Genomic DNA, 22853 nt, shown 5'->3' on the forward strand with positions numbered 1-22853 from the left:
CATACTAATGGAGACGCATCGTAAGTTATCACAATTCTAAGTTACCGTGAGCACGCATTTTTTTTAAATCCAGTAAGGCCGTTGCAAATATTTGTTGAAGTTTATGTCCCTCGACTCTGACCAAAGTCGAGGAGGGGCAAAAAAATAAAAAAAAAATATAAAAATTTAAATTACGAGCCATGGTTTCAACATTTTCATGAAAAAAGTGTTTTAAAATGCATTATACACCTGTCCAGTTGTTTTTCCATCATTATTTTCCAAAATATCTAAGTATTGACGAAAATTTTATTTTTTTGCGAAAAATAACTTTTTTGTGGCGCTGTACATTGAAATTTCAAAAAACAAGCGCAAACATGCTAAATATGATTATCAATGCAGAAAAATGCATTTAAGATTGTTTTCAGTAGATTAGACTTCAATTTTCATGGAAATTTTGAAGTTTTTTGGAAACATATTTTTTCCTCTTGATATTTCAGACCAATTTGGATGGGGGGTGAGGGGGGGCGACATAAACTTTGAAAAATATTTGCAACGGCCTAAGTTCTCAACAAAGATAAAATTACCCGCAGTTATCAATCCGTTATCTAGAATTCCAAAAAAAAAGCTTGCTAAAACTGCAGTGCAACTGGTTTATAACTATTGTCCCTATGTTCTATCAAAAAAAATCAAACCATCCACATTAACGACCCCCGGGTCCTTTGTCGTCTCTATTGCAAGTTTCTGCTCGAACCTAGGAGTCCGAAGGCTTGAATGGGGAGAGCACCCAAACCTCTTTCTACTCCAAGGAACCTTCCACCCCAGTGTTTGAACTGACGATCTTTGGATTGCGAGTTCAACCGCCGCCAGCGATTCCACCGGAGTAGGCTTGTTTTGGTGTGTTGTTTGTACTTATGGCATGGAGATGACTCCTACACCTAACGGCCTAACAACCAAGGCCGGGACCGACATTTTACTTCCTCATCCGATGGAAGGTTGGAGCAGATGGGAATCGAACCCAGAATCATCCGCTTACAAAGCGGACAGCGTAACCATTCGGCCACGCACTGCCACTATGTTCTAATCTTTGCTAATCCAACTGCCTTATGGTACCTTATAAAACCACCAACTTTTTCTCTATCTCTCCTTTCAGAAATCATCTTCAAGAGTATCCCATGCGACAGAGGCGTAATTTGCGGCACAACACAAGCACACAAGCCCATCCCACGTGCTTCAAGTTTCCACGTGGCCATAACGAAGTATATTGCAGTAGTTTTATCGTCCCATCAGCCCCAGTACCAGCAGCAGCGGTACCAGAGGCCACTTTAGTGCCAATTGCGGGCCGATGCTGCTCATTTTAGTGTGATAAGAGTAATAACAATAACTATAATAATAATAATCACTTTTGTTTAAAACAATGAACAAGAGTCGAAAGTCGTGTCCATCGTCGGCAGCATCCGCCCGTCGCCAGTTGATGAAACATGTAATCATAAATGTGTCATGTTTGTTAATTATATGCACAGCTGCCAACGGTGTCACCGCAACGCCTACTGCCACCACGACGGAAACGAGAGTGGTGGCAGATGGCCATGGGAAGCGTGGTGACAACAGTGCCAAAGTTCAATCGATTCTTGGCGCCGGAAACAGACCAGACAATAAGCAGCACCAGCCACCACCCTTTGTACATAGAAATTTGATGCTCGAGCGAGGATTTCATGAGAATAGCCACGATAAAACTTTATCTCCCGTAAAGTCTGATTACAATGTTAAGGATTTCCAGAGCAAACGAGAGCCTCGGTTCAGCACGATCCGGTGGAAACGGAGCTCTGCTGGAAACATTAGTACAAATAGCAATTTTAATATTCTAAACTTGTCCAACAAAAACCTAAGTAATGCGAATCACTTAGCAGCGGAGTTGGCCAACTACAGCCTTAGGCGGAGTAATTACGAGATTAGCCACTACTACAATCTCAGTGACATCAGTGCACTGGACCTGTCGAGGAACAATCTGTCGGAGGGTCTGCTGGACCAGCTGCAGACAAAGTTTTCCATACTTTTGTGGTTGGACATGTCGGAGAATAAGCTCACCACAACAGAATGGCTGCGGAACATACCCTCTCTCAAGTACTTGAATTTGTCGTGCAATCATTTAACGACCTTCTCCAGCACCCATCTGGCCCAACTGACTCGGCTTGACCTGTCGAGCAATGCCATCGCTAATAGTTCGGCCCTCACCCCACTGGCACTCCGCAATCTGACCGACCTGGACCTGAGTTGCAACCAGCTGGAGACGATAGACAAAGGTCTCTTCTTTCACACCCGCGCGCTCCAACGGTTGGACATTTCCGGCAACGCAATCAAGCGGCTGAATCGTTCCATTTTCTACAATCTTATCAACCTCGAGCATCTGAACCTCGCCGGAAATAGGATCGACGTTATTGAAAATGACACGTTCTCCTATCTGCTGAATCTGCAATTTTTGGACCTGTCGCAGAACGAAATCGGTCCGGACTCCATCCGGGCGCTGCAGGGCATTCCGGCACTGATTGGACTATCGTTGGCACACAACGCCCGGCTCGGCACCGTTATGCACGAGTTTGTGGCATCCTGGAGTCTGAAAGAGCTGGACGCCAGCGGAACCGGGCTGTGCCGCATCCCGACGGCACTGGCCCAGTCGGTGAAATCGCTGAAGCTGGCCAACAATTTGCTAAATGTGAGTATAGAGATATAACATTTTCATTATATTGCATTTTAATCAAAACGATTGCAATCTTGATCCGAACCAGGTGAATTCAGCTGACAATCGCAATTTTAATTACCACTCATTTTTTATTCATCTTTGCATTTAAATGGAACCGCAATTATTTTGTCCACAGCAGCTAAAAATGTAATTTAAATTGTTAATGATGGACGAGTATTGGAATTCCATCACTATTAAAGCTCAATCAGCACGCATTTCATCTGTTACGAAGTGGCTGGGTGTTGTAAAAATAGATATATACTTTTTTATTTGGCCGCATAATTGAACCCAAATTATTTGTTTAGTGATTGAGTGGTCTTAGCTTTGATATGGAAATGTCAACTTATCGTAGATTTAGAAATTTTTCCAAACCATACGACCGGTTTTTCCATTACATTTTCATTGTAGAAGGTCAGATACATTTCCATTGATCAAATTCCTACGCTGAATAAAATTTTCTAATTTAAGTGATTGCAGATAGCCCATAACTCTTGATAGGGTTGTAGTCTTTTGGACTCGTTATACATTATTGCCGTCATGAAGCTAGAGCTAGTTATATTTTTTATTAAGTTTATATTTATTCAGATATTCTTTTCCATGTACATTCATTCAGTTCAAAAAATATTATTGGGTGTCCAATCACAATCGGTAACTTTTCACCTCAATTATTAATACTATCAATGTCAATTTATTAATAAAATAAATAAATAAATAAAAACATTTACCAAAGGGATACAGTTCTAACAAACATACAAACTACATAAAGAGCTGAAGATTACAATGGTTTTTGTTGAAATGCATCTTAATTATCTTATTGGACATAACGTCCAAATTACTGAACCAGGAAGGAAGTTTCAGAATTATTTTCAGAAATTTGTTATGAATCCATCCTCTGAAGTTTTTTCTTCTGGGTTAAGCAACAGCTTGTCCAGATTGGCACAGCATAAAGCATGGCAGGTCTGAAAATTTGTTTATGAATTAATAGTTCATTTTTGAGACAATGTCTAGAATTTCTGTTTATGAGTGGATACAAACATTAAAAATATTTTTTACATTCAACCTTTATACTTTCAATGTGATCCTTGTAAGTAAGGTTTTTGTTAAAAGCAAGCCTAAGAATTTATACTTGAACCTCCCACTTAAAAATTGCCTCATCTTTATTTTATGGTGACTTTTTGGTTTATGAAAATCAGCCCTAGCCAGCCAAATTACCAAAACGATCAAAATTAGTTCAGCAAGTGCTGACTGCTGAGATAATAAAGTGCAACTATTTTTTATCAATGTCTCTTTTTCTGAGTGATTTATAGCCTATCCTCATTGAGGCGAGGAAGGCAAAAATCAATCATTAAGCGAATTTAGAGCACCATGTGGCAACAGCAAATTTTAAAAGAAAATAACTTTAGTGGAGACGCATGGTGCTCTTACAATAATTGATGTTCCAACAAAATTTACAATTCATTAAATCTCGGGTTAGTTTTCAAAAGGTCCTAAGCGAAAGTTGTTCTCGATCAATTTACGAATTATCAAACTCAAAATACTTTGAGCTGTTCATCTTCAATATTCAATTTCAATCCTGACATGTACCAATCTCTTCGCTCTCTTTGACAACTTTGTTTAGCTCATGAAGTTGTTGAAACATCCAAAATATGTTAAGAGAGTAATAATCAATTAAAACTACAAAGCCAGAACGCCAGGTCCTGTCGCAACCAGTCAAGCTCATATTTGGGATTCAAGTTCAGTACACCTAATTACATCCGAATGAATAAGTTACTGTTAAAGTAAGAACCAAAAGAAACCCCAATTTTTAAACTCAAAAAAAACCACAAAAAGCATAAAATTATCGCATCATTCATAGCTGAACCAGCGAAAACGTGTTTGCTCAGTGGCCAGCAATTTTCTATCCGACAATTTTCCTGCTCCTGCACACGATTTAATCCAATCAGAAAACAAAGTTGTGGTGGTCTTGCTGGATTCGGAAGCTGGAAACTTTAAAGCCGCAAAAATAATCCAAAGTATTTTTCCGTCTTCATTAATATTCTTCCTTATTGCCCGTACAGCTCTCCCAATTACGAGTTTTGTATCGTTCCATGGGGTTTCTGCATTCAACTCCTGGTCTCGGAGCGGAGCTGGTTGAGGAGATCTGTTTCGAACAAAGTTTTCCCAAGCAATGTAGCTGGCTGGCTGCTGCTTCCCAGTTCGAAACTGATGAAGATGAAAAACTTTTCCCTCATTCTCGGTCAATTGTGTGTGTGTGTGTATGTGTTTTACGGAGACCAGACTTTTTGGTCGAAAACTTTTTCCTTGAATAATTATTGCAAACACGTATATTTAACATGCATCGCAACTTATTGGGTCAATTACACCAATGGATACGTACGTGTTCTTTGGTCTGAAGCTGAAAGGAAGACACATTAATTGGTCTACCATGACCCGACCACTCTTCCCGGGCATGTTCGGGGGACCCGGAAATGTCACCGCAAACGAATGAAACACAATTTCGGATATTCTGCCCTGATTCGTCGTCGCACTAATGGACTCTGCTGTCCGACGCCGTGTCGGGTTTCAATTGGGCTGATTGGACGTTACTCGGAAAATCGGTGTCTTTCGCATGTAAAAAGGTAAACTTCGCAGTAAATTCGATTTGCTATTTTCATCACGCTTAGGAGAAGTAACAAAACTATCCTGATTTGTGAGGATTCAGGTAATGTTCATAAAATATTCACATTAGGGCTCCAGAACATGGATTCACGCTAAATCTTAATCGAACGATATATACCTTCGGAGACGATTCAGTCACAAAAAGGTCAAGAGTATCCGAAGAGAATCGCAAATAGAATCTACAAATTATTCTATTAAAGGGAAGACATTCAAGATAAACTAAATATCCCAGATTTTACTAATGTTTTTAATGAAAAATGCCTTACGGTTTCTACATGTTCTACGCCCGTTTAAAAGTTCAGCTTAAAAAATATTCATTTAAAAGAATTTTTAAAAACCAGCATTTCAATTTTTCAATTCCAGCATGATCATCAAAATAACTTCCATTGAGGTTTTTTTTTTCTCTTATGGCGGTTGTAACCAAGTAAGATGAAGATGTGAAGATTAGATACCCGGAGACTGGTCTAAGTTTGCTAAATCGATCTGGCAACGTATGTTTTGAGCTTGGCAACACTGATAAGTTTTGCTGGGCGTAAAGGCAAATGCTCGTTTGGATACGTCAAACTCGTGTCTGTTTGGGTACGTTAAATTCACTTCGACCAGTCTCCCTATTTAGGATCTCTAGTGAAGATGGCATTTGTTTGTCACTAAAAAAACGTATTTTTGCAAAAAAAAAAATATTTCTCTGAACTTTTCTAAGTTTAACTCTGTTTCTAAACTATTTAAAAGAACGAATTTTCAAGGAATTGAGTTGCTTAAAATGACAATTTACATTTGAAACACTTGTACAATAGATTGTAAATAGTTAACATATATTTTAAAATTGTACAAATTTTGAATTCCAAAGCGAGTTTTCACGAGTTAATTTAATTTTCAATCTTTGTATTTTGGGATGAAAAAAAGACGATGAACTCCAGACATTTTTTGAAACTTTTTACATTAGCATAGACGTAATAATGTATTAAGCATTTTGGGTTAGTTTTTGTGTCTTAACCATAAAAATAAAATATTTAATGAAATATAATTTTCGTTGGATATATGTTGCAAGGTTATTTCTACAATGGACTGTCGATCTTTTCGATGACAATATTCCTCCAGCTGTCAACTAATTTTTTAGTCCCTTCGAATAGATTGCTTAAATCTTTCGTTCTATAATTTGATGCCTCTTGCTTTCGACGTTCCCTTCAATATCGACAACGAGAGAGTCCACTGTACATAGAAATGTGAATCAAGTAAATAAAACATGTCGAAAATCTCTGTAATTTTATTCAAAATCACAAAAAGTTGTGTTTGATTGCTTTAACATTTTTTAATACATTTCCATTCTCCTTGTTTCGCGCTGCGAGTTCTCCCTTCACGGTCGGACAAATAAACTGAATTACGTATTCAAGCGTTTTACGACATTATCAAACAGCGGAAAACCCCCTGCTTGGGACAACTTTTCTCCGCACTGCCCAACGCCACACCTTTCACCGGGTTTCCCACCAAATCCGTCGCGGAGTGTCATTCATTTACGGTACACAGGAGACAACAACAGGACCGTCGACGACATACATACCTATTTGCACGGAGACATTTACAGTAGGAGGACAGGTAGCAAAGTGGCAGAAGACACAAGACACGGATAATTCAATGAATGTGAGGCAGCTCCTCGGGGGAAAACAAGGTCCTGGACGCCCCGCGCGGGGATTTAGCAGGCTTCATTGAGTGAGATACAGCGAGTGGGCGGCTTGTTGAGCCTGAGCTCAAGTGTTGCTTTTCTTGATGTTTGCATTAAGCGAGCAACGGAAGCTTACTAATTGCAGCAGCCGTATCGAGGGCGACGACCGGTCCACGGGATCTGAATAAAGACCGCTGCAGAGGGGGTGAAAAGATTTGTCCCAGCGAAATCGTGACAACGTTCTCTTTGAAGAGATGTGGTTTAGGGTATGCGGAGTTGAAGATCTCATGACTGTTTCACAAATGGCCTTTGTGGATCTGAGCACCCTTGACTTGAATGGTGATTGTCGTTTTGTGTTTATTGTCCAAATTATTCGTTTAAAAGATATAGTTAGCATTTTTTCAAACCATAGAGAACAAAAAAATTTAAAGATAGCCCAATTTTCACTAAAAGAAATCTTTTTTAAAGACCAAGTTATTTTTCGCTTCACTTCACCTCTTTCGCCTAATAACAAATTTAGCTGACAACAAATTTATTTTATAAATGCTCTCCTCAGACCCTGACCCCGAGTCTTTTCAACCAGCGTCAAAGTAGAAAAAAATCCACCAAATAAAGTTGGCCTTCTCATGCATGACTTCCACTCTTGCTCTTGGGGTCAACACGAATTAAGCTTTTTATCGACTAATCTGAAGTCCTTTGTCCACGTTCTTGCGTTGAACCCTGCTCACATTCTTCGGGCGGGCAATCGTCGGAAGGGGGTTCACCGCCACTCGCACAGCAAAACCGAGCTCTCATATTATAATGAAATTTTCTTTCACTTTTTGCTGTTGATAGTTTTTTTTGTTCCTTCTCACGGGAACTAGTGAGTGACACGCCGTGAACCGGACAAAAGGGATGCCTCGGAAATGCCTCTAACCTGGCCAAATTTCTTTGCTTGATCTCAACCTTGCCAGGGAGGAGGGATGTGGTTGTCTCTCTCCTTTCGTAAGTGGATTTTTATTATGTATCACAGCAGGGGGGAGGCGAAGAATGACGTGCCCTAACTATTCCTCGAAAAGAATGGAAAATTGAGAAGCGAAAAAAAATGCTATGGCATTGTCTTCTTTTTTGCACTTTAGGTGCCAAAGTTGAACGTCACAGTAGATTCTTCCAGGGAAATTCTTTCTAGCTTTGGTCCGAGAACCGACGAGCGAGCTTGTGATTTTTGTTTCAATATAAAACATTCTTGGTTAACCAAACACATTTTAAACATTTTTACACTTAAACACATTTCAGAAATGTGACAAGAATGGAGATCATATTCGAGTTCATTGACTCAAAATCAGACAAAACATTTTTCTTAGAGTCGATTTTCAAAGTGATCCTTTTTAGAATGGTTTCGGATAATCCTATCTGAAATGCATTCACAGATGAGAAAATGTGAAACAGTGTTTTTATTTCTTTTAAATTAATGATTGCATTAAATTAAAATTATAAATTTAAAAAAACTATTTGCTATTGCCATTTAAATACTAACTGATTTCATCAACAATCTTTTAGCAAAAAAGGGCTGCTTTGGCAACAGGGAAGCAAGTTGAACTGATTTGAGCTTTATCAATTGTTTTTGTTGAATTCGGATTGGATTCAACAAATCTAAATTAGGAGATGAATTAACAATTCTAGAGTTTTTTTTTTTGTAGAAAAGGTCCTATAAACTTTTGTCTTTCATATGTTTATAGGACCTATTCAAAAAAAACTCTAGTAATTACTCTATAGTTATCCATAATTGAAAATGATAATGCAATCTGAATCGAGGCCAGCATCACCCAAAATATTTTTTTGTTTTCCTTACTAATCGCCATCATGTTTTCTTATCTCGTCCATTTCTAGGTAATTCGAAGCGGCGATCTGGACAGCTACCCCCTGCTCCAGCAGCTCATTCTTTCGGACAATCTGATATCGGACATCGAGGACGATGCGCTCGGCCGGCTGGAACTGCTCTCGACCCTCTTCCTTGACCGTAACCAGCTGGTGCGCGTCCCGGTCAGTCTCCCCTCCAATCTGAACCATCTCCACCTGCAGAACAACGCCATCTACGAGTTGCAGCCGGGAGTGTTTAGGTATCTGAAGAATCTAAGGACGCTCAATTTGGCGGGAAATAGAATCGCTTACTTGCCGGAACTGCCCCTGCCCGGGCTTGTTCTGCTAAACGTTCAACGCAATGACCTGAAAGGGTTAAGCCAATCGGTGGTGAAAACGTCACCCAATTTGAGCGAGTTTTTGCTGGAAAATAATCCGGTCCGGTGTGCCGATTTGCTCGGAATCGCTGAGTGGGCCAAACCGTGCCGGGACGAGATGCTGTTTGAGGACAGCAAAGATAGTGACGGCGATGACAGCGGAGATGAGTTTGAAATTTTCGGTAGATTTACGACCGGCGGTCGCCGGAGCAGGTGTACCCGGGAATCGGGCAGGACACTGGCGAAAATGGCGACGAAAATTGCGCTGCTCAAATCACAGTGCCGGAATGAAAATTTAATTAACCCGAACGCACCAAATCGCCTTAAAAGCGATCAAACAACCGTGAAGCATCCATTAGAGGGCGATAAAATCGGTCCAACCGCGGTCGCGTCCTCTGCTCCGAAAATTGGCATGATGAATGATAAGCCGCGGAGTGGAGAAGGCGCTAAGAACGGTTTATTAAAGAATTTTACGATGATTGCTGATGGTGCTGCCGCGGTGGCTAACGACCGAAACAAAGTAAACGTCAACGGGACGAAGAAGGCGGTGAATTTGGATGTAAATTTGAGCGCGAAAAGTTTTGGGAACGCTACAACAGGAGAAGGGATGCCAGCACTGCAGCGCAATTTTCATAATAACACGATTAGCGATGCGAATCGAGATAAAGCGGTGAACGGAGCGAAGAAAGTCACCATTTCGACACCGAAGAAGAAAGTGCCACAAAAGAAGAAGATTCCACTCAAGACCGCCACTCCGGCAGCGGACCCTAATCCGATGGCAAACAATGATAAATTAGCGAATAGTTCAAGTGTAAACAAAGTCGTCAATTTAACAGCAATAACGGCGATTGTTAACGTAACTGGAAACGAACGTGACGAAGCGAGTGATAAGAGTGATACGGAGGAGAAAAAAGCCAACAGAAATAGCTTAATTCAAACTGATTCGATGGCACGAACGAGTCCCGCCAGCTTGGAGCAACCGGCAACGCCAAGGACGAGTGACAAATTGGTAGAAATAACAGTGACGACGACGACGGTGCTGCCATCCTCCTCGACGTTGACCTCGAAGTTGATGCTGAAAAAATACGACCAGACCTCGACGACGACGATGGGGACACAAACGACAACAAACGAGTCCGGGCGTCACTCCTCCTTCATCAGCAATAAAAACAACTCTGTCGGTGACGACAACGACCACGTTGAGCAAACAGACACCGCCGAAGGCAATTTGGAACGGAACATCCCACCCAGTACAACGCCCCTGCCGCCAGTGTCCACGAGCACAACCCGCAGAAAGGTCCCGCGAAAGAGTTACAATGTAACGGGCAAGACCCGCAAAAATGTAAATCATATGAAGATGAAATTAAAATTTAACCGCGATCAACTGCACGACGACGAGTTCCGGGACGATTTTGACATTGACAGCATGGGTCCACTCGGCGGGTATGACCACGGAGTAACGTCCCACGGCAGGAAGGGCGCTAGTAAATTCTCCATCTACGACAGCATCTATCTGGCATCACTGAAAAATGCCAACTTCAAGCCATTCCATCATGCCGTGCACGTACTAAACTCGTCCCGGACGGCGACTCCTTCCGCTGAAGCTAGTAACACCGACCCGCTACGGATTCCGGCCACGTCCGTGGAAACGTCGTCAAAAATTCTACCACAAGAATGGAATGATGTACGGCCGGTGTCAAGTGGTGGCTCTCATTACGGACTATTCATTGTGGTCGGGGCCACCCTCGGTATGCTAATCTCGTTCGGATTGTTCCATCTCTATTATTGTCGTGTACGGGGCCGAGGCCGAGGTCAACATCTGCACGGACATCACCCCCATTACCGGCCAGCCCACGCCAGTGGAATGGGATCATGCAGCAGCAATCATAATTCTACTCATCATCGCTATTCATACGCATTCGAACAGGATGACAGTGACGAACGGCTAACCTACACGATATCGACCTCGGTGCTGGACACTCCGGACGACGCCGGCTCTACGGTCCATCACCAGCAGCAGCAAGACGTCCTCCATATGGACGTCCTAAATCCACTCAAATCAAAACCATTGTTGGGGAATTTAAGCAGTGGTAGTAGCAGTCGGAGTAGCAGCACCGGCGGCAGTGCTGCCAGTAGCTGCTTCGACGGCCACAGTCCGACGGCATCCCGTGGAGGTGGTGAGCTGCGGCTTAGTCCGCGGTCGACGAATCCAAATGACAGCAGCGGCAGAAATCATCCCAATACTTCCAATAATCACAATGACCTAGCGCGAGTATCGCACCGGGACGGTACCATCGATAGGTGGTGACGGCGATGACAAAGACGGCGACAGCTTCATTATTCCACAGAGAACAGATGTATATCATTGAACAAACAGCATTGAAAAACGTGTGTAAAAATTCAAACCAAAATACGTTGAAAAGAGCTAGGGTGTGCACCATCCGCCTAGATAGCGCCACTTCCAAAATCATGATGGCCTACAGTAGCAGAACGTTGGACCACCTAATCACTGCATAAAACATTCCGTACGAACGACATCAGACCAATGTCTGACTGCCCTTCATCAGAGGGTTGTAATTTTACGCGCCCAAGAAGGTAAACAAAACTAAATCGGACATAACATGTGTAAAGGGACTATTTTAAGTTGTCGCTAGAAAAATCATTTTTGAATGAATTTTCTGCTATGTTTTCGTTAATGTTATTGCATTTTTGCATTATTTTTAGTCAACTGGAATTATACAGAAGTGAATTTTATATTTAAACGAGATTAACATTTATTTTCTTTCGAAATTATTGAGCCTTTTTAATTGTTAAGTCAAGTATTCTCAGCCGCGACGGTGGCGCCGCCAAGCGTATCCTGCACACTCTAACTTCTTTGATACAAGATTGTATGCAACGCATTTTTTTAGTTTACACGGTTTACACACAAGTTAGAACCAAGATGTGTATCTGTTCTCTGTGATTATTCTACAATTAACGATGCGTCGTACAGTGTGTTTGAGTGAGAGGGTTCAGATTTTTCGCTAATTCCCCTCACATACATACAGAGGATAGAATTCTAACCCCATCCGAGGTTCAATCAGAAGCGGGAGGGAGAGTAAAAAGGGAAATTCATTTCAATCAAACAAATGCTTCCGATCCGTTTTCACCACTCTTGAAAGGAAGTGAGGTTTTGACTGGATCCAATTTCATTATTTTTGTAGGAGGGAAGAGTATATTTTGAACACAAAACTTATTAAATCTGAACTTCTGGTCATTTTAAGTTTTCTTGTAGGACAAGCCTTCACAAATCATCTTCTGGCAAACATAAAAAAATAATTAAATTACACCCGAAATTACAACACACTTTATTCACACCATGCTTGTATTCTAAAAATAACAAAACAATAGGGTCCTTACGCTGTATGTTGATATTTATGTACAACGATTTAAAATACGCTTCAAACCTAACCTTAAACCATTTCTGATCACCAGTGTTGTGAATGAGTGATAGAATAAACTATCATTTGATGATTCCTGAAAGAAACTATCAGCAGGTATAGCGACCGTCACTATTGCGACTGCTTGTGAGCTCTCTTCTTTTATCTCGTGATTGCCAGCATGAGCAGTTCCTTTCTCTTTTCTTCGTTCATTGACACTCGCCGAAGATTCTTCTGTATTCTCAGAAAATCACAATGAAAGAACGAGAGAGGGGAATTTGAAAACGATCACGCACTACATCCCGTTAAACAGCGTTGGCAAATTTTGTTTTGTGGCTACGCTCAGTTGAGGGAGAATGATTGTGAGTGAGAAAAAGAGATCAACACGCAGAAAAAAGTTTTGTAGAATCAGCCTGTACGAGGTTTGAATCAACAAAATTTCCGATCACGACAGTAATCAACGCCGATTTTACGTTGAAACAAACCTTGATTTTCTCGATTCCACAAAAGTCTTTTGTTGTTTTGAAAAAGCTGCTTTGACGTTTAGCGATTCGATTCAACAAAAATTATGATTTTCAAATCAACAAACGTTTTGTTGATTCAAATATGCCTTATTTTTCTGCGTGAAGCAATTATTGGTGCTGAAAATTTCGCGATGGAAAGAAGGACAGTGAAAGTTGATTTGGGACATGATCAGGGCCCGGCGATGGGCTAATAAACGCGACTGAACAACATTGGCAATATAGCGTCATTTGTTTACCATCATGAAATTTTTGCAGAAGTTTTTGAAAAATAACTTATTTGTTGAAATATTGCTAATTGTAGCGTCTTTTTAATAGATTTGACGAAATACATAAATTTTGTAAAACCATCATGTAGAAAAAAGTTTCAATTCAAAACATTAATTATTTATCCATCATTACCAGATTTTTTGCAAGATTACAGATAACAGAGATAACAACGTATCTCAATTTGATCGTTTATTTTCCATCAATTTTATCTCCGAAGTTTGGCAAAAAGTATAAAAATTAGCAAAAAGTTTAGTGAACTATACCACAAATAATATTCACTAAATGGGAAATTAGTTGTTAGGCACACCGATTTTATAGGGTTCGCTGTTGTCCACGCTCCATACAAAAAATATGTGTGGTACACTGCCGTTCTACGCATAATTGTCCCATGTCATTTTATTCGATTCTGACCTTTTGTCATTTTTAGGTTTAGTTTGACGTTTACTTTTCGAAATACACATAAAACTCAGTGAAAATAACACCAAGTCTGTTTGTCCCATCGTTGTACTTCTACGCATAATTGTCCCACCAAGTATTTTCTATCACGAAATTATCAGTTTTACGAAGTATTGTGTCTTGTTTACCTGTTGTGTAGCAAGAGGATTACAAATAAGAGTGATAAAAACTGCTAACTGGGATGGTTAGGGACTTATGGGACCCACGGGACAATTATGCGTAGAAACACAAAAAACGGTCGAAAAATTTCAATCGCCTTTTTCTCAGTTGCACTTTTTTGAACATGGGACAATTATGCGTAGAACGGCAGTACAGTTGTCAAAACTGCTATTTTTGACTCAATTTGTCCCACCCATAAGATCGGATAGGAATTTGTGAAAAAGTGGGGTGTTATCGAATTTTCTAGAACAAAGTACTAACATTCTGGAGTTTTCTAAAATTTCGCATGCTACAGAACCAGAATGCACAATAAACTTAAAACTGAAAAAACGTATATGTGAAATTTTTGCGAAAAGGGTTTAAGGTTTCTGATGATTTGGAATAATTGAATAATGAATTTTTAAACGATTTATGTCTGATTATTCTTGCTTTAAGATTATACTTATTTTGCGTTTGGCATGAAATTCGAATTTATGTACACTAATTTTTTTTCTAGTGCGCAGTTGATCTCGAACCGAAGCTTAAAAAAGGGTATACAGTCCAGATTCGATTATCCGAAGCCTCGATTATCCAAAGTTTCGATTATCCGAAGTTAAATTATTCGAAGTTTTGTATGAGACTTCGGATATATATTATAATCGAATCAAGATCAAAACATTTTTTTTGTTATTTTCAAATTCGATTTTTTTTTTCGTGATTAGATTATAAGTAGTGACAGTTTTTAAGGCCTTTGAATAATCGAATCTGAACTGAATAATAATCATCAACATCAGTATGAAGGGATGAACTTAAATCTATATATCTTTTTAAAAGATTAACGAGCCAATTGTCCAAAAAGTTCTCATGGAGCATGACAAACTTTTTGTAGAAAAGCACGTTTTGCAAAAAGTGAACAAGTTTGTTTATCGAATTGATATCTGAACAAAGGAATAAAGCACATTGCTAAGCACGTTTCAGCCATAAAAAGAAGCCAAATGAAAATTGCAGAGCAAATCTAAATCTTGAGACTTTGAGGTTATCTAAATGTAGAGTTGTGCCCAACGGCCATCACAAAGTCCAGTCTACCTCAAAACTGTGGTGACGGAAGGACCATCCGGTGTACTGAAGTCATACGTGAGCAGGCAGACCAGGCATTTATAATTGCGGCCGGACATAGTTGTTGCCACACCGCACTCTCCACTTACACACAATGGCACTACATTCCAAGAGTGGACGACAGACCAGCAGGGCAGGTTGCACCAATATTGCACTATTGCGGTCTTTGATGCAAACGAACATATTCTGCATTGGTATGCGATGCAGACACACAGACCCAGCATCCAGCAGTGTCTATGTGTTTTGATGAAACAATAGTTTGATTGCACTCGCTCGACCTGCCACATGACAAAGAGGACTTATGCTGTACGTACGTGCGAAAGGTTCTAAATAATTTGATATGTGATCTGGTGCAGTCTTTTCAATCTTGATATCCTACAGTATAGACATTAGAAAAGGAAAAGATTCTATGGAACGCAAATAATGCTAATCACGAGTGATTAAAACTGTCAATTTTAATAAACTCAATGAGATTTAAAAGAGAATGACATGTTTAATTTTTGTGAATTATTTTACATCTATGTTTGTCTACTAAAGCCAATATACAATTGAAGTGAGAAATTCGATCCGCTTAATTTCCTATGTTCACATAAATGACCCATATTCTTTATTTCATCTGTTTTAAGATGGTGCACTATTTTGCGGAAAATAAAATAAAACAATTAAATTGCATCAAACGGGAACCATTTGGAACAAGCTTGGCGGTTTTATTTCACCACTAAATGTGATCAAGAGGAATCTGTGGAACGAGGCAGAATGGAACTAGCAAACTAACTCTGTCATGGTTCACCCCATAGTCGTTTGGCCAAGGGTCACTAACTGTGCGGTGCGATGGCCATCGTCAAGTACCAGAAAACTGAGAACGGGACGTCCCCAGGACCAAAAAGCGACATGTTTTGCGCCGACCAGGGAGAAAGCAAACATAACCGGAAATGCTAACAATGTAACAAACATTTTATTGTCTATTTCTCGTTTTTTTTTTTTTGCAAATGTTGGAGTGTGTTAGAAGGTTGAAGAGGGGAGAGAAGAGGTCATGTAAATGTGAACATTTGCTGGCAACCGACAGAATTGGGGCCTTTTATAGCCTTTCCCGGATCTCGTGCTCGGATGTAGTAATAAAATAAAAATATTTCGAATACTTTAGCCGTGGAGGGAAAATGTTGACGAGAACGACGGCGCTGCTGACGAGGGCTGGAATGTTGATGGAAATATCAACCCGTTTTTTTTTTGTGGCCGAATGGCGAAATCACGTTGCATTTGGCGAGGAGCAGTACATTTTGGAGGCGAAATTGCTTGAAGGTTATGTGGCACATAAGCTGCGATGGGAACAATTATTTTGAAAAGCTTGCCCTCAATTACTCGATGCAGAACTATTTGCATTTGAAAGTGTGCAGTTCCCGCAAATTGAAGCATGCAAATTTTATAAGTTGAAAAATAAACCAATCTCAATTGAATGTAGTTCATCTATATATCAATATTTCATCCAATAAATAATATGGTTTTTATAAGAAACTAATTCATGATATGTCTTGCAGATAATCGAACAAAATGACTCGTTTACAACGCCTCGAACCCAGGATTGGAAAACAAATAAATAATAGGATATCGTTCCAAACTAAATTACTAATTTCCAAACATACTTAAATCTCGAAATGCCTTGTTATGAAAAAAAAGTAATAACATTTTTCCTACCTTAAAAATGCACTTGATAACTTAATTTGAAAAATCAACTCTCCGATTGCTGCAATTTCATCATGAAACCACTTCCACGAGCCGTCTTAAAATGGTTAATGTCGACATTGCACCACAGAAATTCAACATTTTTGGTTGACCCTTGCCAAAAGACCTCTCAAATTCTCTGCCCCACCAATCGCAATCACCCAGTACAATAGTGGGGAAAGAATTCTCCATGCAAACCCAACAAAAAAAAACATTCAAGCTCCTCCCCAAAGTGCTGAATTTGTAATTGGATCGTAAAGAGAAAGCCGTTTTTCCGCCTCTCACTTTTACGAGTGTGATTCAAACGAATTTGTCAAACAAACATTTCGGCCCATCACCCGAAGGGTCGACCGCCCAATGGCCACAGGGAGAACACTCTTCTGGTGGAACGAGAAAAAAATGAGCCGAACCGAGGAACCGAGTGGAACGTAGCAAAACATTAAACACCAACTCCAATGGCTTTTCATTTATTTTGAGAGGGCACTTTTATTCCGCCCGCCCGGATTCCAACTCACCCTGCTTTTGAACCTCACAGACAAATTGAGATGAAACTGAAAAGTATCAAATTTTACTACAGACTCATAAGAATTTGGGTTACTTGCAAGACTCTCACTAATCAATTTACTTCAACCATCACGTCTGTTTGTCTGTGCACGATCAATTTTAGTGAAACGATTGTAAAACATTATCCTTGCCACGGGGTCAACTATTTCTTCTTGCGCGATGTTAACTGAAAAACTTTCTCTCTCTCAATCAACACTCTGTGACGCAACGTTTTTGTTTGGTGACGAATGAAGACAAATTAAGGATTTTGTAGTGAAAGTGAGAAACAAAAAGTGTACAATACAACAATAAATCTGCATATTACAAGAAGAAGAATAAAACTACCGATATCTGTGTTACAAGAAAAAAAATCATTAAAGAACAACATGTGAAGGAAAATTAGCTCTCTTTTAGGAAGTATTTACATGTTTTATATATTCATCGAGAATCCGTAGCACATAGAGCAGAAGAACAGTAGTGCGTAGTGTGTGAGGGTAACACGTGACAGCTACCACTAGAGACTACAACAGTTTCCCCATCTTCAAACTAAAAAAAATAGAATTTCAACGATTAGGAGCGGAACAAATGGTACGAAAAAGTAAAACCACAATATACAACATCAACAAAAATCGTAAGAATAATGAACAAAAGGATTAGTGCTGATAAGAATCAACTTAACCAAGACTAGAAACACAGACAAATAGTACTGTAAATATATATTTAAGAGGAATATTTTTATCTACACTGGCATTACATACGCAAAATTTCGTAACCATATTGGACGGTTTTAACACAAATAAAACGAGCAAAATAAATTGTGCTTCTCAACAACACAACACCGATGATGTCAACTTAATCATTTGAACGTTTGTAATTTCATTTATGAGTCATGTACTTGCATTATGTTGAACTGATAAATGTTGAATTTATATGTTTGTAACACAAATCTACTTTTAATCGATTATGTTTCGATGATAAATTGTAATAAAATCTTTCAGCAATAAGTAAACTGTTTTTGTTTCATGATGACAAAAGCTGATGACATTTTACAGTAGTTTTATATTGTTAGTTTCATATGTATTACAGTTATGCGAAAATTAAAGTTGCTTACTTAGGACTCAAATGCATCTGTGATATTTTTTTCGTTACATCCAAAAATGTCCAAACATTGAATGGTTTTCTTCAAAAAGTCTTATTGTTTAACGAAATCGTGAAATTAAATAACATGAGATAGTAGAATGTAAATCACGCATTTGTGTACACAAAGCTAAATTGAGATAGAAAATCCTTTTTTAGCAATTTTCACCTTTTGGTCTATACAAATCTACGTCTCTGTATTTAAAACCAGAAATATATAACAAAAAAACAATATTGCTCCACCTCACTCAAAATATTTACGAAAAATTAACCTTCTGGTCGTAAAACCCACAATACAATAAATTCATAATCCAGTTTCTTTTGGTAGGATTACAAATCATAAACAGGTAAGGTATTAATTTAAAGAATTGATAAAATGGGTAAAAACATCAAACCTAATCTCAGCAATTGCGTTTCAACAAATCATAGGACACCAAACTTACCACATTAAAGTACATCTTCGCAAAGAAAAGCAATTCATCGAATGCCCGACTAAAGCAATAAGCAATCTTTTGATGAAAGCCAATCAAACATAATAAAACGTAATACTGACGAAAAGCTTTCCCTCACCAACTCCTCTTCACTTTATCCAGTATAAACACCAAGTCCGACCAACCACCTAGTATGTGTGCGACCAAAATCAGCCATCAGCAATCTGAGAAGAATGATAAAGTTTCTGTTCATCCTGCAGGAGTTGCTTGCTCTTATAATATTAAGATTGTTTACTCTTCATCCCAGCTTCATTGTCCTCCCCAGTTCAGTTCTACTCCAGCTTCTGTGTGTAATACGTGACCTTTGTATTGGAAAATTCGTCCTTTTGGCTTAAGGTTACACTCTCTTATCCCATTGTGGAATAAAAAATTTACGATGGGCGACGAGATTTTTCCTCTGATGTTGTTCGGGTTGGGTTGGGTTGGTTTCTTTCACCAGCAGTTTGGCCCAGAGGTGTTGCGGTCAGAACTCTGGAACCCACATCACATAAACTGTCCAGGGGGATGTCACATTTCTATTAGAAAATAATGACGCACTCACGCTTTGACCACTCACGAAAGAAATGAGCGAAAAGGAAAGCAGGTGACTGCTCGCAATGAGATTATACTCTGCAAAAGAGGTTCACATGTGGGACTTGGAAATCATTTGAGAGCCCGGATTAAGAGTAGCACTTTGGGGAAAGTTTCGTCTCAGATCAATTAGAATAAAGGGAATCCGATTGATGATCTAAATTGCAAATTATGATTAGATGCCTTGAAAAGTATATAAGACGCATGCTTGTTGTAACGTAAAGACTTTTTTCGAGTTTTTCTAAGCAAAGTGGCTCACATATCTACAAATTAGTTTCAAACATGAATTTTCCCTTATCTGGCTGTATTTTTACCTTCATAACGTATTTGGGTCGTTTCACCCCAAATGTATACCAAAAAGTACACATTTGAAATCGATTTTTTCTGATCATGCTCAAATTTGACGGAGCTGTTTGTTTATACTATTGAAACATGCAAGAACCACGAATTTTAGCAAAATTGGACCACCCCTTCTTTTTTTGGAACCGTATATGTTTCAAAAAACCTCTGTATTCAGATGGCCATATATTGTAAACAAAAAATGATGGAGCAAAACACGACTGTTATTTTTAAGGGAAATTGGACTCTGCATTGAATGGTGTCATCAGATTATCGATTAGAATCATTTGCTCAATTAAAAACATTACATGGATGCGATTTAATTTTAAATTAAACGTCATCGATTTTGCATAAAAATAATCTTTTTTCTTGTTGGGCAAATTGAAATTTGTTGAGATAACGATTTTTAAAATTAGTAATTGCTGAATTTACCTACTACACGATGCATTTTTAGTGGAATGTGCATGTCACATCGTGTCAGGTAAACGTGGCATTATGTACTGGTTCGTTTTTTAGGCAAAATGCATCGTTTGGTAGGTTAATTCTGCAACTGCAAGCTAAAAATTTACACAATCTGATGATCTGACTGAATGCAAATATGACTTCAACCATTCATACAAAAAATCTCGTTAAGAAAGGGTCATGACACAAACTTACATGCATTCTTATGTGAGTCTGCTTGAAATCTTTTCCTCTAACCCCATTTTCAAAAATGCTTCAAACAAGTTTACGAAATCCCGGATATGAGCTCGATTGGACGAATACTCGAGCATACAATCCAAGTACCGTAAAACGGGGTGACTTTGATAGGTTTGCGTTTTTTCTGCAAAATGAAGAGTACAATTAAAATACGTACGAAATTGTTTAGAATCATACTGACCATGGAATAGAAGTGCTCAAAGTACCCCAAAAAGAACTATTCATAAAATTTTAACATTTTTAAAAAGTTAGTTAACTATAGTTAAGGAAATAATGATGAAAGTCATTATTTTAAACTTCTCAAAGTGTCATGATTTTCTCAATGAACATGATTTTGAATCGGAAAACGTAATACATTTTCGGATTCTTTGGACAATTTTCCACTAAGAGATGGTTATATAAGTTTGTAAATAATAAATCTCGATTAAATTTTCAAAAGGTCCTATCTGCATAGGAATCCCATGAGGGATAGGTTGTTTTGAAAATTTAATATAGAAATAATATGTGTTTTTGAAAACAATTGAAAAAAAATCCCCAAATTTAGGGTTTGTTCAAATATTACGTCCAGAGATTTTCGGGATTTCAGATCCTCCCCTTTTCACGCACTTTTCCTATACCTTTAACATGGGCTGTCACAAACCTCAGACCACCCCCCCCCCCTCCCTATTCATGGACGTAATTTTTGAACGAACCCTTATAGGAAATTTTAATTGAACAAATTTCATGTAAAATGTGATAACTTGTGATTCGTGCTTCGAATTCCGTATAAAATGCAATATAAATCGATAATTTTATAAACAAAACTAGTTTCAAAAAATTTCATGCTAAATTCCGACTTTTTAACAATTTTAGCTGAAATTTATAAGTATTTAGTTAAAAAGCTTATAAACTTAGTTAACTAAATATAAAAATTGTTTTTTTTTTCTTGAAAACTATACCAGCTACTTTAGTGATTAACGTACAAATACAGTTTGAACATCTTAGATATGATTTTAACAAAAAAAACTATGACTATCAAAGTCACCCCGGAATTTAAACAAAGAATTTTCAACGCAACTATTTATCTAAACACTATTGAAAAAACTTTTTTTCCAAAATAGAGCATGGACTTTGTGTGGCCTACCCCAGTACATGTTTTAAAAATAAAATCTTGAGAAAAACCTTACCTGTAAATATTTCAAAAACAAACAAAAATCCTATCAAACTCATCCCGGTTTACGGTATTGTAAAAAGAGCTGAACAAAATGCTCATTACTTTCCGACAACTTAAAAAAAAATGCTCCAATTTTTTTTAAAATGAAATTTATAAAAGTTTTATTGTATGGAGTGTAAAACCATGCCTACTGGAGATTTTCCGAATTTTTCGAATCTGCAAAATTGATAACAATAAGTCGTTCAGCTTAGTATGTTAGAAAATGATTTATTTTTCCTTTTCAAGTAAAAAACATATTTTTTATCACAAACATTCAAAGTTAGAAGTTAAATTTGCCACCTAGAGTTTCAATTTTGTTCAGTGACTCTATTATGACATCAAACCATCTCACACATTTCGAGAACAACATCTATCATGCAGCACATGTGATGTCTCGACATAATTCCACAAAAACCATCTGATTTATTCTCTTCGATGGAAAAGACAATAAGAAGAAATCCCCTGCCAGTTTTGTCGAACGGACATGGCTCAGATCCACTCTTCTATTGTTGGTTTCAACGGAATTTACGATTATTGCTCTCCACTCTCAATCTATGCTACAGCCCAGTGAAAAACGATAGCTGCGGAACTTCAAAACAATCCTGCCCAACCCAACCGAGCTTCGAAAGGGAGAGTAATTTATTGAAAGGGTTGCCGGTTTTCTTTTTTTTTTTTCCTTCTGCAAAAAGACATTTTTAGCGAAATATCGACAGAATGGGGCGAACCAATCGGAAAAACAAATGAACTTCTCCCACACACACACGAGCTCACTTCTTTACACCCTTTCGATTAGGCGCATCGTCCCATTCCGTGCGTCCCTGTGGGCCAATTTCGGTCATTGGAAAGGGACTTGGGGGTTTTCCCCGGGCAGAGTTGAGAACATTAGGTGGTGTGATGGTTTTCGTTACAGAGAGTTTCATTTAAATTATTTGTGCCTTTGGGAGAAGCCCTTGCCGGAGTGCCATTTGCACGCCCACAATTTCAGCTCCAAAC

The 22853-nt window shown here is 38.7% G+C and overlaps 1 protein-coding gene across 1 annotated transcript in view; it reads left to right on the top strand.

Moving 5' to 3' along the window:
• Positions 1–17121, top strand: part of LOC120424152 (uncharacterized) — a 72634-nt gene extending 55513 nt beyond the window's left edge. The window contains exons 3-4 of the mRNA XM_052707715.1: positions 1130–2689; positions 8904–17121. Of these exons, the coding sequence (XP_052563675.1) occupies positions 1394–2689; positions 8904–11558 (3951 nt within the window). The 5' untranslated portion in view covers positions 1130–1393 and the 3' untranslated portion in view covers positions 11559–17121. The remainder of the gene's footprint in view (positions 1–1129; positions 2690–8903) is intronic.
• Positions 17122–22853: the final 5732 nt, after the last annotated feature.

Source organism: Culex pipiens, chromosome 1, assembly GCF_016801865.2.
Source record: "Culex pipiens pallens isolate TS chromosome 1, TS_CPP_V2, whole genome shotgun sequence".
Taxonomy (NCBI): domain Eukaryota; kingdom Metazoa; phylum Arthropoda; class Insecta; order Diptera; family Culicidae; genus Culex; species Culex pipiens.